At 41.7% G+C, this 12,751-nt stretch overlaps 2 protein-coding genes across 2 annotated transcripts; both read left to right on the top strand.

Moving 5' to 3' along the window:
• The first annotated feature begins 2,756 nt into the window (after positions 1-2,756).
• On the top strand, positions 2,757-8,291 carry cyp27b1 (cytochrome P450, family 27, subfamily B, polypeptide 1). The gene is made up of 9 exons (XM_088390468.1): positions 2,757-3,065; positions 3,779-3,969; positions 4,480-4,670; positions 5,120-5,320; positions 5,867-6,021; positions 6,218-6,384; positions 6,458-6,539; positions 6,623-6,820; positions 6,965-8,291. The coding sequence occupies exons 1-9, from the start codon at positions 2,847-2,849 to the stop codon at positions 7,076-7,078; spliced, it is 1,518 nt and encodes a 505-aa protein (XP_088246594.1). The 5' UTR covers positions 2,757-2,846; the 3' UTR covers positions 7,079-8,291.
• Positions 8,292-8,829: 538 nt separating this feature from the next.
• mcrs1 (microspherule protein 1) lies at positions 8,830-12,660 on the top strand. The gene is made up of 14 exons (XM_088390816.1): positions 8,830-9,017; positions 9,629-9,777; positions 9,866-10,004; positions 10,102-10,266; positions 10,509-10,618; positions 10,700-10,808; positions 10,895-11,033; positions 11,263-11,338; positions 11,520-11,548; positions 11,614-11,706; positions 11,872-11,954; positions 12,027-12,114; positions 12,184-12,311; positions 12,395-12,660. The coding sequence occupies exons 2-14, from the start codon at positions 9,629-9,631 to the stop codon at positions 12,479-12,481; spliced, it is 1,395 nt and encodes a 464-aa protein (XP_088246942.1). The 5' UTR covers positions 8,830-9,017; the 3' UTR covers positions 12,482-12,660.
• The last annotated feature ends 91 nt before the right edge of the window (positions 12,661-12,751 follow it).

Below are 12,751 nucleotides of genomic sequence, written 5' to 3'. Positions count from 1 at the left end.
ATAAAAAAAAAAAAAAACCTCTAAACATGAGAGAATACGTCTGAGCAAAGTTGAATGGTGTGTAGTAGGAAGATAAGGCACAGCTCAATATATGTGCAACTGATACAGTAGGAGAGTGCAAACATTGTCTGTATTGGATTAATACATTCGATAGTAGTAAATTGGTAAGCAAAATTCATTCCACAGTACCACGATAATAAAAATAAGGTTACATTAAAAGTGCTCGTATAGGCGCGGTCAACTGCGCACCATTGGCTTTCAATGTATTTGCGTCGCTATTTTCAAACAAGCTGATGGACAATCTGGTGGTCTTGTCTGAAAATTGTTTGTGTCAATGTTTACCTTCAAGATAAGACAACGTCTTCCACTTGGGACACCTCGTGTACAAATCCCATGTCTAGACGCTTGCCAAGGTTTGCTCTTTGCTCCATTTTGTTCGAGTTTTAGGCTTGTATTTGGTTTGCCATCCCACTTGTCGATGATGTCCATGTGGTTGTAATGGATTTTTGTTTTGCACCATTGGTGTTTGTAATCAGTGCATTGCGCAACCTAATAACTGACTTGGGTATGTCATCATTGCATTTGTGGTCGTCTTGTTATTTGTTGTGCAATGAGACACAACAACAAAGGGTCTTAACCTACTTAATGCCAATCGATGTGGAATTATTTTCTCTTGGATTAACACAATTTTCATGTCATTGGAAACGATTTTTTTAAAATGAGAACAATTTGCAAGTCGCAGTTACAAATGTTTGTGGGGGGGAATACAAAGTCACCTTGAAGTGATTTTTTTTCTCCAGTTTTTTTGCTATCTTGTCTTGCTCATTTTTAATTTGAAACAGTGGACAGGAATGTGTTCTTGATGCAATGTTTCTTAGTCATGTTGTTACTTTTTTGCTTTTTTATTGTTTGCTCAGTCTTGCATTGGACATACTGCTACATATGTACAGTAAGCACAGGTGGGGGAGGGGGGGGAAAAATACTTGGTCATGCTATACGTCACTGATGCCAAACTCCACCAAATCCAAAATTCCATAAAACAGATTATCAATCAATCCTTTGCATTTCCCTGAAACATTTCTGATGTAAGACTTCTGGCTCGAGCGTCCTTATAAGGGTCAGCCAAGTCCCCCAGGGCCACATGGAAGTATAGCCATTGGCTTGTTACTCAAGCCTGCACACACACATGGCACTTTACACGAATTCCACTTCAAATTAAATCAGGTCAGGTTTTTCTCCCGGGCTTGGAAAACCCAGTAAGTCAGCGAAAATAATTGTGTGGAGCCACTTTTAAATAGTCCACCACCACCAGACTGGCCTGTTATTCCAGTTTAACTTTAAATTAGCTCCAAAATTGTTTTGTGACTCATGCTCAAGGATAGAATGGGATCAGTACTGCCTTGTTCCTAGAAGCCATCATCATATCTACTCTCACAAATTTGAATTATATTGGCAAATCAAAGTCCGGCCTTCCTTTGTGGGGTTTGCTTTTTCTCACTCTTTGGAGTCTTCCCACATTCCGTTAAAAAAAGCATTTTAGGTTAATTGAACACTCGAAACTGTCCATAGATGATGTGGAATGGCGATAGTATCCGGCCTCTCACCCAAAGTTAGCTGGGATGGACTCCAGCTCACCCGTGACCCCAAATGAGGGCACGTTATAAATAATAGACATCCATTTCTGTTGCTGGGGCAAGAAATTACAACAGGGCCGATAACAATTTAACCCTCTAAAACTAGAGGAGCATATTGACCCCATTTTGGGGGTACTCAAGCACCCTTAAAGTGAATCCAAGAACCCCGAAAATGTGAGAGCTCTTTCTTTCATTTTTTTTTGGGGGGGAGGAAAAATACAGTAACACCCACCTCCATAATTCAATAATGGTTTGATCCACCTCAACCTTCCCACCACAGGTTCTAGATAGGATTTAGCTTTTATTAGCTTGGAAACGTTACAAACATTAACTCATCATAGATAGAAAACATATTTCTTGAAAGAAAGAGCCAAGTTAAGGTAAGATGCGACCCACAAAATGTACAAGCCATCGCATGTCGACAAACACACCGTGTTTAATTCACCCAATTCCAGCTGCAGCATATTTTTTAAGACTTGTGAGACCCCCCCCCGAACTTCTGATCCTAGAAACGCCCCTGGTACCAACCATCTGTTTGTATCTTTGCCAGCGACAAAGGGTTCTTCTGTACGTTGCCAATATGCAAATGTTTCAAAAGTGTCAAGTGTGCAAAAGCACCCTGCAGTGACAGCATCCCAATGATTTAGCTCCTCCGCCTTAATGCACAAATGCGTGCTGACTAAATGTGTCAGCCTGGAGGTCTGTGGGGGAGCAAAGGGCAAGAGATAAGCCTGCATCTCTCTCTCTCTCTCTCTCTCTCTCTCTCTCTCTCTCTCTCTCTCTCTCTCTCTCTCTGTCTCTCTCTCTCTCTCTCTGTCTCTCTCTCTCTCTCTCTCTCTCTCTCTCTCTCACACACACACACACACACACACACACACACACACACACACACACACACACACACACACACACACACAAACACACACACACACACTCGCAAGTAAGTCATGTATTATTTATCCTGGAGCTCCACGTGGACTGCCTCTCAGGGTTGGTCCTTTTTCGACCCTGTGATTGGACACACCTCCAAGCTCCACCGGCTCATCCAAGCGAAGGGCGGGGCCTGGGCTCACACCCACCCACCATTGGCCCCGAATCCAAAAATTTACAGCTTTATCTCCGCGGGTTCGAGGAGCAGGTCGTGGGGTTATAAATAGAGCCTCCAGCCCGGCGGGGGAGAGAAAATGAGCATCGGTGTGCGGCGACCGCTCCATGATCTCAGTGAGAAGGATGCTGCAGCAAGCTCTCAGAGTGTCCGGCCGGAGCGCCTTCCCCCTCCTAAAGTGGGTGGAAAGGTGGGCTGAGGGCGCAGCCGCCCGTCCGGACGGGACGACGGTGAGGACTCTGGATGACATGCCCGGCCCCTCGATGCTTGGCTTCGCCTGGGACTTATTCGCCCGCCGGGGACTGTCCAAGCTGCACCAGTTACAGGTAGGAGCACCTTCAAAAATGACTGATTTGCAGGATATTTCAATGCATTATGCAAATTAACTACATTATTTGGGAGGTTTTTGCCTACTTATTACAAATTAGTGGTTGCAGAGGAAGAACGAGTTCTATTGGGAAAAAAAAACTTTCTGTCTGTATCAATAACGTTGCCTATAAAAAATATGCTTGGTGTCGATTCAAGGAAGCTGTAAATTGACAATATGCTGATATATTTTGTGATTTGCCAAATTTTAGAGCTGCATTCCATCATACTGAGAGGGGGGTCTAGCTGTTGTTAAATCACTTGAGTAGCAGCTCATGCAGTTTAACAACCACTCCTTGTTAGATTTACACTTTCTGGCAGTTTGAGACAAAAGGGAACTGTTAAGAGAACATTTCTTAGATTTGCATTCCACTGTGCATGTGTGCTATTGCCAAGGAACTGACATGCAATATGAGATATGGTAGCATATAGCGATATTGATATCTTAACATGTACCCAAAGAAATGACATTTTTATGATCTAATGATTTTTTTATTGCAAAAATAAGCAAGCTCAATGCATTATTGATGCACATCTAAGTTTGCATCTGACCATATTGCATATTGCCATATTGCATGTGTTTGCGATATGCATCAATATATTGCATTGTATGTTCTAAATATTTTGATCACTGTGCTAGTTTCATAAGCTCAAAGCCTTTTTCACATCCCAGCTGGAGGGAGTGCAACGTTACGGCCCTATGTGGAAGGCGAGCTTCGGCCCCATCACCACAGTCCATGTGGCTCATCCGGCGCTCATCGAGCAGGTGCTGAGGCAAGAAGGCCAGCGCCCCATGCGCTCTGACCTCTCCTCCTGGAAGGACTACAGGAAGCTCAGAGGTCAGCACTACGGACTGCTGACATCGTAAGTCTTCTCTTTTAATGTCATACAGTCGCTTATATGCCACCATTTTTCCGGCAGAGAGCAAAAGTGACTTGGTAGCTGCAATTCACTTCATTTTGTCAGATGTGCATCTCTCACATGCGGAAATTTAATTGAGGCAACAATTAGTTCCGCCTCAAACTGCACTGCATTATTGATTGGAATCCAAAATAAAACGGCATGCAACTCCAAACTGCTTAGGTGACGTTGTTACACATTCCTTTACATAGAAGCTTAGTTTAAATTAATTGAATTAAATTACCTGTAACTGTCCAGAATGCAGTTTGTGGACTTTCCAGGTGATATCAAAGTGACCACCTCAAATGTTCAAACCTTCATCGCGTGTCTTCTGTACAACCCCGCTGCCCCTAAACGATAGAAATGAGATGGCTCCTTAATTATTGACTTCAACATGTTTAGTATCATATCCATGTCTTTTTAAGCAAGCCTCCGCTACATATTGATGATGATGTCGATTTGTGTTCTGCTCAGTGAAGGCGAGGAGTGGCAGGAGGTGCGAAGCCTCCTCGCAAAGCACATGCTGCGGCCCAAGGCGGTGGAAGCTTACGACCAAACCCTGAACGGCGTGGTCAGTGACCTCATCGCCAAACTTCGCCTGCGCAGACACCCCGAAGGCCTCGTGACCGACATTGCCAGGGAGTTCTATTACTTCGGGCTCGAGGGTGAGATGTTTTGTGATGAAGCCAATAGTTTAAACATGCATGCCTGACTTGACCCATTTTTATGTTCACTGACGTCGCATCATTTTAGGGATGACTTAAATATTGTACAAATAGCAGGTTCTAGATTGCAGATGTTTCTTAAGAATCAGGTGCAATTCCACTTTTCACCACTAAATAGCAGCATTTTAAAGCCTAAATTACTGTAGGCTACTATAGTTCAGCCACAGACTTAGATTTTACTCATAATGGTGGTGGAGTACTGTATAATTTGTCAAATCTGCTCTCATAAATCCTAAAGACTCCCAAGGAATACATTTGGACCAAGTGATGATCAATTAGAAGCGCTTCATCACGTTTGAGTGGCCATCAACCGCTGTCTGTTCAATTTAGATTGTATCAATGACATGTCTTAACTCATGTTGTTATTTGTTTTTCTCATTTCTTGACAGGAATCTCCTCCGTGTTGTTCGAGTCCAGAATCGGTTGCCTTGAGCCAGTGGTTCCCAAAGAAACGGAGCTCTTCATCGAGTCCATCAACACCATGTTTGTACAGACGCTTCTTACCATGGTCATGCCAAAATGGTTACATTCGCTCTTTCCCCGACCCTGGAACACTTTCTGTCAGTGCTGGGACTTCATGTTTGAATTTGGTAGGTTCCTTTTAGGTCTTCAGATTACTTTTGAGATTATAAAACTGCACGAATCAAATCATGTCATTGAAAAGAGTGAATTTGGATTTATGGTATGTTGCGTGAAACTCCAGAAATGTAATTATTTTTCTTGCATTGGCTTACACTAAGAGCTGGGATGTTATCCACCCTTGCTCTTACACATGTATGCCCATCTGAGGAGTCCAAACATGAAAAGTGAACATGTTTCAAATAATCATGCTGATCCAAAGTCGATAAGCAAACCAGAGATTATAGTGCATACACTACAAGATATGGCATAAAGGCTGGATTATGATTTATGAAGTTGTGTCATTAGCCTTAAATGTAGAATTGCACATTTCAGTTATGTTTACCCGCAAGCAATTAAATAAACAAAAAAATAGTTGTTTAGCAAACGCTTATGAAAAAAAAACCCATTGCTGCATTAATGTAACTTGTAATCCATCTCAATAGGTTGTGATGGTGTACCTGTAATTAGGTGTCTTCATTTAGTGAACATGCTGTGCCTTTTTGCTGCTTTTTCAGCTAAAGGCCACATTGACCAGCGCTTGAGGGAATCAGAGAAAAAATGTGAAAAAGTGGAGGGCCATTATCTTGCCTACTTCCTGGCCCAGACTGATTTGCCCATGAAGACTGTTTACAGCAATGTCACTGAGCTGCTGCTTGCAGGCGTCGACACCGTAAGACCAAACATCAAATTTGTCTTTGCTTCTGTCGTGTACTATCAGTGGACACTATCAGGTTACTCTTGAGTATACATAAATACCGATACCATGGAATCGATACCACTCGTACCTCTGATACATAAATCTAAACTAAAATCCCAAATTATAATCCAAATGATTATAATCATGATGATGTTTGTGTTATTTCCAGATATCCAGCACGATGTCTTGGTCGCTGTACGAGCTATCCCGTCACCGCGAGGTGCAAGCCTCATTACGCGATGAGGTTCTGACCGTCCTGGAAGGCAGGAAAGTGCCTCGGGCAGCAGATGTAGCACGCATGCCACTCATGAAGGCCGTCGTCAAAGAAGTGCTCAGGTGGGAGTCCTCCGAAAGACGCCACGTTGGAATGCATGAGTTTATCGTGCTCACGTCTGGTGACATTTTACAGGTTGTATCCGGTCATCCCTGCTAATGCTCGCGTTATCACTGAGAGGGACATCCAGGTTGGAGGCTACCTCATTCCTAAGAAAGTGAGGAACGCTTACACCTCAGCAGTATCACCATCATCATCATCATCATTATTAAAGAATAACACCAAAATCACCCCTTCCAGACGCTGATTACGCTGTGCCACTTTGCAACATCACGCGATCCGGCCGTGTTTCCCAATCCAAATGAGTTCCTGCCGCACAGATGGTTGACAAAGGACCAGACTCATCACCCATATTCCTCGTTGCCTTTCGGGGTGGGAAAACGCAGCTGCATAGGCCGACGCATTGCTGAACTGGAGCTCTACCTTGCTCTCGCCAGGGTGAGAACACTTCTGGATTGATGATATAAAATAGAAGATGCACAATTACAGCTTTAACATATTTTAACATTAAGATCTCTCTGACAGTGTTTTCTGTACGCTGTCCTTGTCTCAGTCTCTTTTCTGTGTTTCCGGTCTCCATAGATCCTGATCGAGTTCGACGTGCGGCCAGACCCGAAAGGTGTTTCTGTGAAGCCCATGACACGGACGTTGCTCGTTCCTGAAAATGTCATTAACCTGCAGTTTGTTGAACGATGACTCACTCTTCTGAGCGAGCCGAGTTACGTGAACGTGACCACGGCTCTCAAGAGCACAAAGCATGCGGGCCGGCAGGGACCTGTTCAGAATCATGTTAAAAAGGCCCACGGGAGGCCTCTGGAGCAGAGTGCAGCGGCCGAGGCACTCCACAGAAGTTCAACTAGCGGTTGTGATAACGCATATTTGCACAAAGTCTGAGAGCTCACATGAATGTAGTTTCACAGATGATCCTCAGACCACATTTCATTATTTTTTTTTTTTTATATGACTACATATGAAGTGTCTGGAGCTGATTTTTTGTATCACATCACAAATGCCAAATTCAAGCACAATTTTCAAGTTCTAAATTCCAAACAGTTTTCCATAGGCAATCAGGTCAATTAATTTTATTCCAAGGTCCTTATCATAAAAGCTTTATCAGTTGTACAGGCAGTTTTTTTTTAAAAGTAAGATTGTCATATTCTTAGCGCACATGCACAAATGTAGAAAAATAAATTGGCTTCTGAAAAATACAACTCAAATGGAACACAAGTTTGCAAAGCGAGACTGTCATCTAGTGGTGTTTTGTATTTTTTGAATTAGTGGTAATGCGTGTAGTATTATTTACATTAGCGTCTGCTTAGTAACATTAATTTTTCTAGGTATTTGATATTTTATTATTGTGTTGCTCAGTTGAGTAGCAAGGTGATTTTCAGTTTTATAGTTAGTTTCAGTTTTAAGGTTAACACTGTTCATCTGTGATGACAGTAAAAAAAAAAAAAGTGGATGACTTGTTCAATGTCACGTGTGTGACAATTGGACTCAGGTTATATTTGACTGCTCAAAACGTTTTGTTCAAACTCCAAATCGGATGACGATTAGGGGCGTTTCACTTTGGGACCTTCAAGCTGTGCATGTTTTACGAAGGTCCAAAGAGCATCGCTGAGAAGAATACAAAAAGAGGTTTAGTCATGGTAAAAAACATGATTGGACACTTACAATTTTGATATGTTTATGAAAAACAATATTAGGCAGTTATGATCAAATCCACACCCAATGGCAGCTGTTAGAAATATTTCTTTGCATAAACAATCATGGTGCAAATAATAAGTTAAGGCAATCCTCACACTTCTTTTTTTACACTTTGGAAATTTAGCAACATTGGTGTCTGAATTGTGTATTTATTGTAATTTAACATGAACTACATGACAATAAAATCACAGGTGCATAAGCACTGCTGTGTGTGTTCGTGACTGTTCATCTGTGCCAATTTGTTGTCCAAATGTTTATCATCGATCCCTACTGTTTCAGAATTGAAACGATTACATGTTCTTAGAACTGGCAAGCCAGTGTTTAAACGTTTGGGAAGTAGAAAAAAATTCTCAGAAATGTGTTGTTCCATGTCAAAGTTCTTGTGTGGACTGTACTCATTATTTTTGCTTTTGCAACAGACAATACATCCAAATGAAAGCAATCAATACGGATACAGTTACTGTAAATATCGACTAGATGGCAATTCAATAAATGACTGTATACAATATTTGGGCCATTCCACCGAATCAATGTCCAATCAATTTGCTTTTTTTAGTTCTTTAAATCAGAAAATACACACATTGAACAACCTAAAATGTGTTAAAAAGGTTAAAATGTCTTGTCATACTGTTTGTTTGTTGAAATAGCTGTTGTCTATAATAACAAAATCTATTTATTTAGTTACTCACGTACTTTCTCCTATCCCTCCAGTCCACAAGACGGCGGTATTGCGCCGTAAACATGTTAACAGACCTTGCCGCTTCCTCACAAGAAGAAGAAAACATGACCACAACAACGAGCTTTATGCTAACTGTATTTTGTTCCAATCTAGCAATGTTGACACTGTTTTGATTCAGTACACTTCGCTAAACAATATACACGCGGTCAAATACTTAATTTAGTACTGCAATAAACCAACGAAGGAACGGTGAGTTACGGGAACGCGCACCTCGCTAACATTAGCTTGCTAATAAACAGGCTAACTTTAGCTCACATTGGAATGTTGATTTGGCTCAGCAAATACTGAATAGGAGATTAAAGCCAATCTAATTGCATCAAATTAAGCAAGTAAGATTCATTTGACTATTCTTTTACGTTGATCATCCGAGCCAACGTTACGGTGCTTTGTTCGGTGGTTCGGCCCTGTGGCTAACGCTCACATGTAAACAAAAATACTAGCTGCCAAGGAAGTAGCATCGCCTGCAATAAATTGTCTAAAAGCCGTCTCTAACTGGTTTTATAATGTTCTGAAGTGATTATACATGTGATCTCTTCGCCTAATTGTTGGGATTTTTTCCACGATGATAATTGCTAGGTTTTGGGGGCAATAATTGCAGGTAAAGTGCTTTTACAATTGTTTTTTTTTCCTGAGGGGGGACTTAATGTAAGTATTATTGAAAGGTGTGGATGTTTACATTTTTTAATACTCAATTTGCACTCATACATTAATTTATACAAAACTTATTTAGTCATGTCCAGCCCTTAAAAGTTTATAAGCTGAACATGTCATCTTCTTTGTCTTTCATTCTGTTTGAGCAGATGCAAGCGGTTGAGCCTGGTGCGTCGATGGCGGTAGCAGGTTCACACAGCCGCTCAGAAGACGAAGAATCTCCCATAATCAAAGATGTGAAAAGGACGGCGACGCAAGCGTTTGGCAGCGGTGTTCCTAAACGCAGAAGTTCATCGAGGTTCCATTCAATCAATTGTCTAATTCGAGCTTGCTTCTCATATTCTGTTGGGGATAAATAAACATGTCCATATATTACTCATCCACAGATCAATAAAAAGGAAGAAGTTTGACGATGAGCTGGTGGAAAGCAGCCTTGTCAAGTCATCAAGTCGTGTTAAAGGTCCACCTCTTATGGAGCCTTTACGCTGCTCAGGTAGTGAGCCTTCTTCCAGCGAGAAAAAGAAGGTAACAGAAATAAAAAAAATTATCACCGTGGGAAAACAAATGTTTACGTTTTATTTTGCTTAAAAAGACATTGAAATTGCTCATGCTCTCTTGTCAGATGGCAAAATCAGGACCGTCTTTAACAGCGCCTCTCACAATGCTGATGCATCCTACGCCGATAAGCAAAAGAATGAAGAAAAGTAAACAGCCGCTCCACATTACAAAAGACTTAGGTCGCTGGAAGCCTACAGATGACCTGCTGCTCATTAATGCAGTGCTGCAGGTGAGTTTGAAACTTTGAAGTATGTATGTACAATTTACATTTACAGGCAATGCATTAATTTAGAATCATTATTTAGGTGCCTTTATTTTGCTTTCAAAAAGTATAGTGTTGTTTACCAATTACAATAATGCTGTTTTTTGGAGCAAATAGGGGAGGCTAAATTGGATCGAAATAGTCTCGAAAAATAAATTGAATTTGATTGTGCAGATGTAATGATGTGATCTTGTGTTCATATCCCACAGACAACGGACCTCACATCTGTTCATTTGGGGGTTAAGTTCAGTTGTCGTTTCACTTTACGGGAAATCAAGGAGCGGTGGTACTCGCTGCTCTACGATCCCGTCATCTCAAAGTAAGACGTTTATCACATCCTCCTCCCACTGTGTTGACACTTTGACCTTTGACTTTCCTCCCTGTGTTCGTGGCTGCTCAGACTCGCGTGGCAGGCGATGCGGCAGCTTCATCCAGAAGCCGTAGCGGCAATACAAAGCAAAGCTCTCTTCAGCCAATCTGAGGAAGTTCTATTGGCCAAGATTGGTTCGGTCAGTACTCGGGGTTCTTCTATGATTGTCTTGCCATTGGGACATTTGATCAGAATCACAGAGTGTCTTTGATTGTCATCACACAGACGAGTCAGCCCAAGTTAGACACATTCCAGGATCTTCTGAGTAAACACCCAAGTGTTTTTCACCAGTCACGAACCCCCAAAAGTCTACTGGTCCACTGGCAGCTTCTGAAGCAGTACTACCTGCTGGACGACCAGAGCGGTGAGCCCACAGCAAATATTATTTCTTCAGTGTCCTCCCGGTAAACAGATAAACTTCAAAGATTTTACTTTTCCTGAATGATTATTGCTGGAGTATTGCTTCTATCAAATTGAACTCTGTCAATGTCAAACACTGACCTTATCACAATTGGTTATGATGCAAACTTGAATTCTAATTAGAAAAAAAAAAAATTGACGGCAGTGTGGTTAATAAGTGCCTTGTGTTGCAGTCCAGCCACTCCCAAAGGGCGACCAAGTCCTGAACTTCTCCGATGCTGAGCAGATTGTTGATGAGATCAAGTTAAAGTAAGGCATGCTTTTGTTTTCATTGGGGTGTTCATTTTCAAAGTTTGCTGCAAAATGAAAACCCAATGATAATATTTTTTTATTTATTAGGGCCTAAGCAAAACAGCCTCCTGGAATTTTTTTTTTTTTAACCCATAACTTTACACTTCTGATCCATTTGTCATCTTTTCGTCACATGCAGGGAGAGTAGAGATGAAATATTGGAACACGGTAAGAAATTTTGCATCGTTCATTGTCCAGATTGAAAACATTACAAATTGGCTCTCCCTTTCCAGAGCTGATGATAACCGATCGTCACCAAAAAAGGGAGATCAGGCAATTGGAGCAAGAGTTGCCCCGCTGGCAGGTCCTTGTGGATAGCATCACAGGTAGACATGACGTCTTTCTTCTTGATTTAAACGGGCATGAATCCGAGGTCCCAGGTCTGCTCAGTAATTCCCAACACATGAAATATGATCAACTAAATACGATAAGGACGATGCTTATTTATTTATTCATTTTACTGAGCGAAACTGCAACTGTGTGTGTGACAGGGGTGAGCATGCCTGACTTTGACAACCAGACGCTGGCAGCTCTCAGAGGAAGAATGGTACGCTACCTCATGAGATCACGAGAGGTAGGTCGGACACGGTTCCACTGGTTTACCTTTAAGAGCAGATCAAGTTGTAAGCAATTTATCCTCACTCAGATTACACTGGGCCGCGCAACCAAAGACAAACAGATCGATGTGGATCTGTCACTAGAGGGGCCCGCCTGGAAAATATCAAGGAAACAAGGTGATCAAATTGGAAGGGGGAAATTCAAAGCCCGAAGCGTGAGGTTAACATGACATTTGTTATTCCTAGGAATTATTAAACTGAAGAATAACGGGGATTTCTTCATCGCCAATGAGGGCAGACGACCCATCTACATCGACGGAAGACCGGTCCTGTCGGGCAACAAGTGGAAACTAAACAATAACTCAGTTGTGGAGGTACGTGGGATAGTTATACAGTTCATGATTTTGAAATAGGTCAATATAGTCACAAAATTGTGGAGCTACATCTCTTTCTACAGATCGCAGGACTTCGCTTTGTGTTTTTAATAAACCTGGAACTCATCTCCCTCATCAAAGCTGAAGCAGCCAAGATGACACAACAGTGAATGCTCCACTCCGTTCTGTACATAGAAGTTCTTCGGACTTGCATTTCACAAGCTGGTCAATGGACGGTTTCTGTGGTGTGCTGTAGACTGTCATTGTGGAGCACTTTTTCCACTTTCCAGATTATTTTATTTAAATGTGTAGTAAATCTTTTCCACATTAATAAACAGCTGTACACACACAGATGTCATTCTCTGTATGGACTTTGACATACATTGTTTTTCATTAACTCAGCAGCTGACATAAAAACAAAACATCTGAATTCCTGCATT

This window comes from Syngnathus floridae, chromosome 11 (assembly GCF_059516105.1).
Source record: "Syngnathus floridae isolate MCC-2025c chromosome 11, RoL_Sflo_1.0, whole genome shotgun sequence".
NCBI classification, from domain to species: Eukaryota; Metazoa; Chordata; class Actinopteri; order Syngnathiformes; family Syngnathidae; genus Syngnathus; species Syngnathus floridae.
The sequence above is the reverse complement of the archived record's forward strand: the minus strand, read 5'-3'. Positions and strand labels throughout refer to the sequence as shown.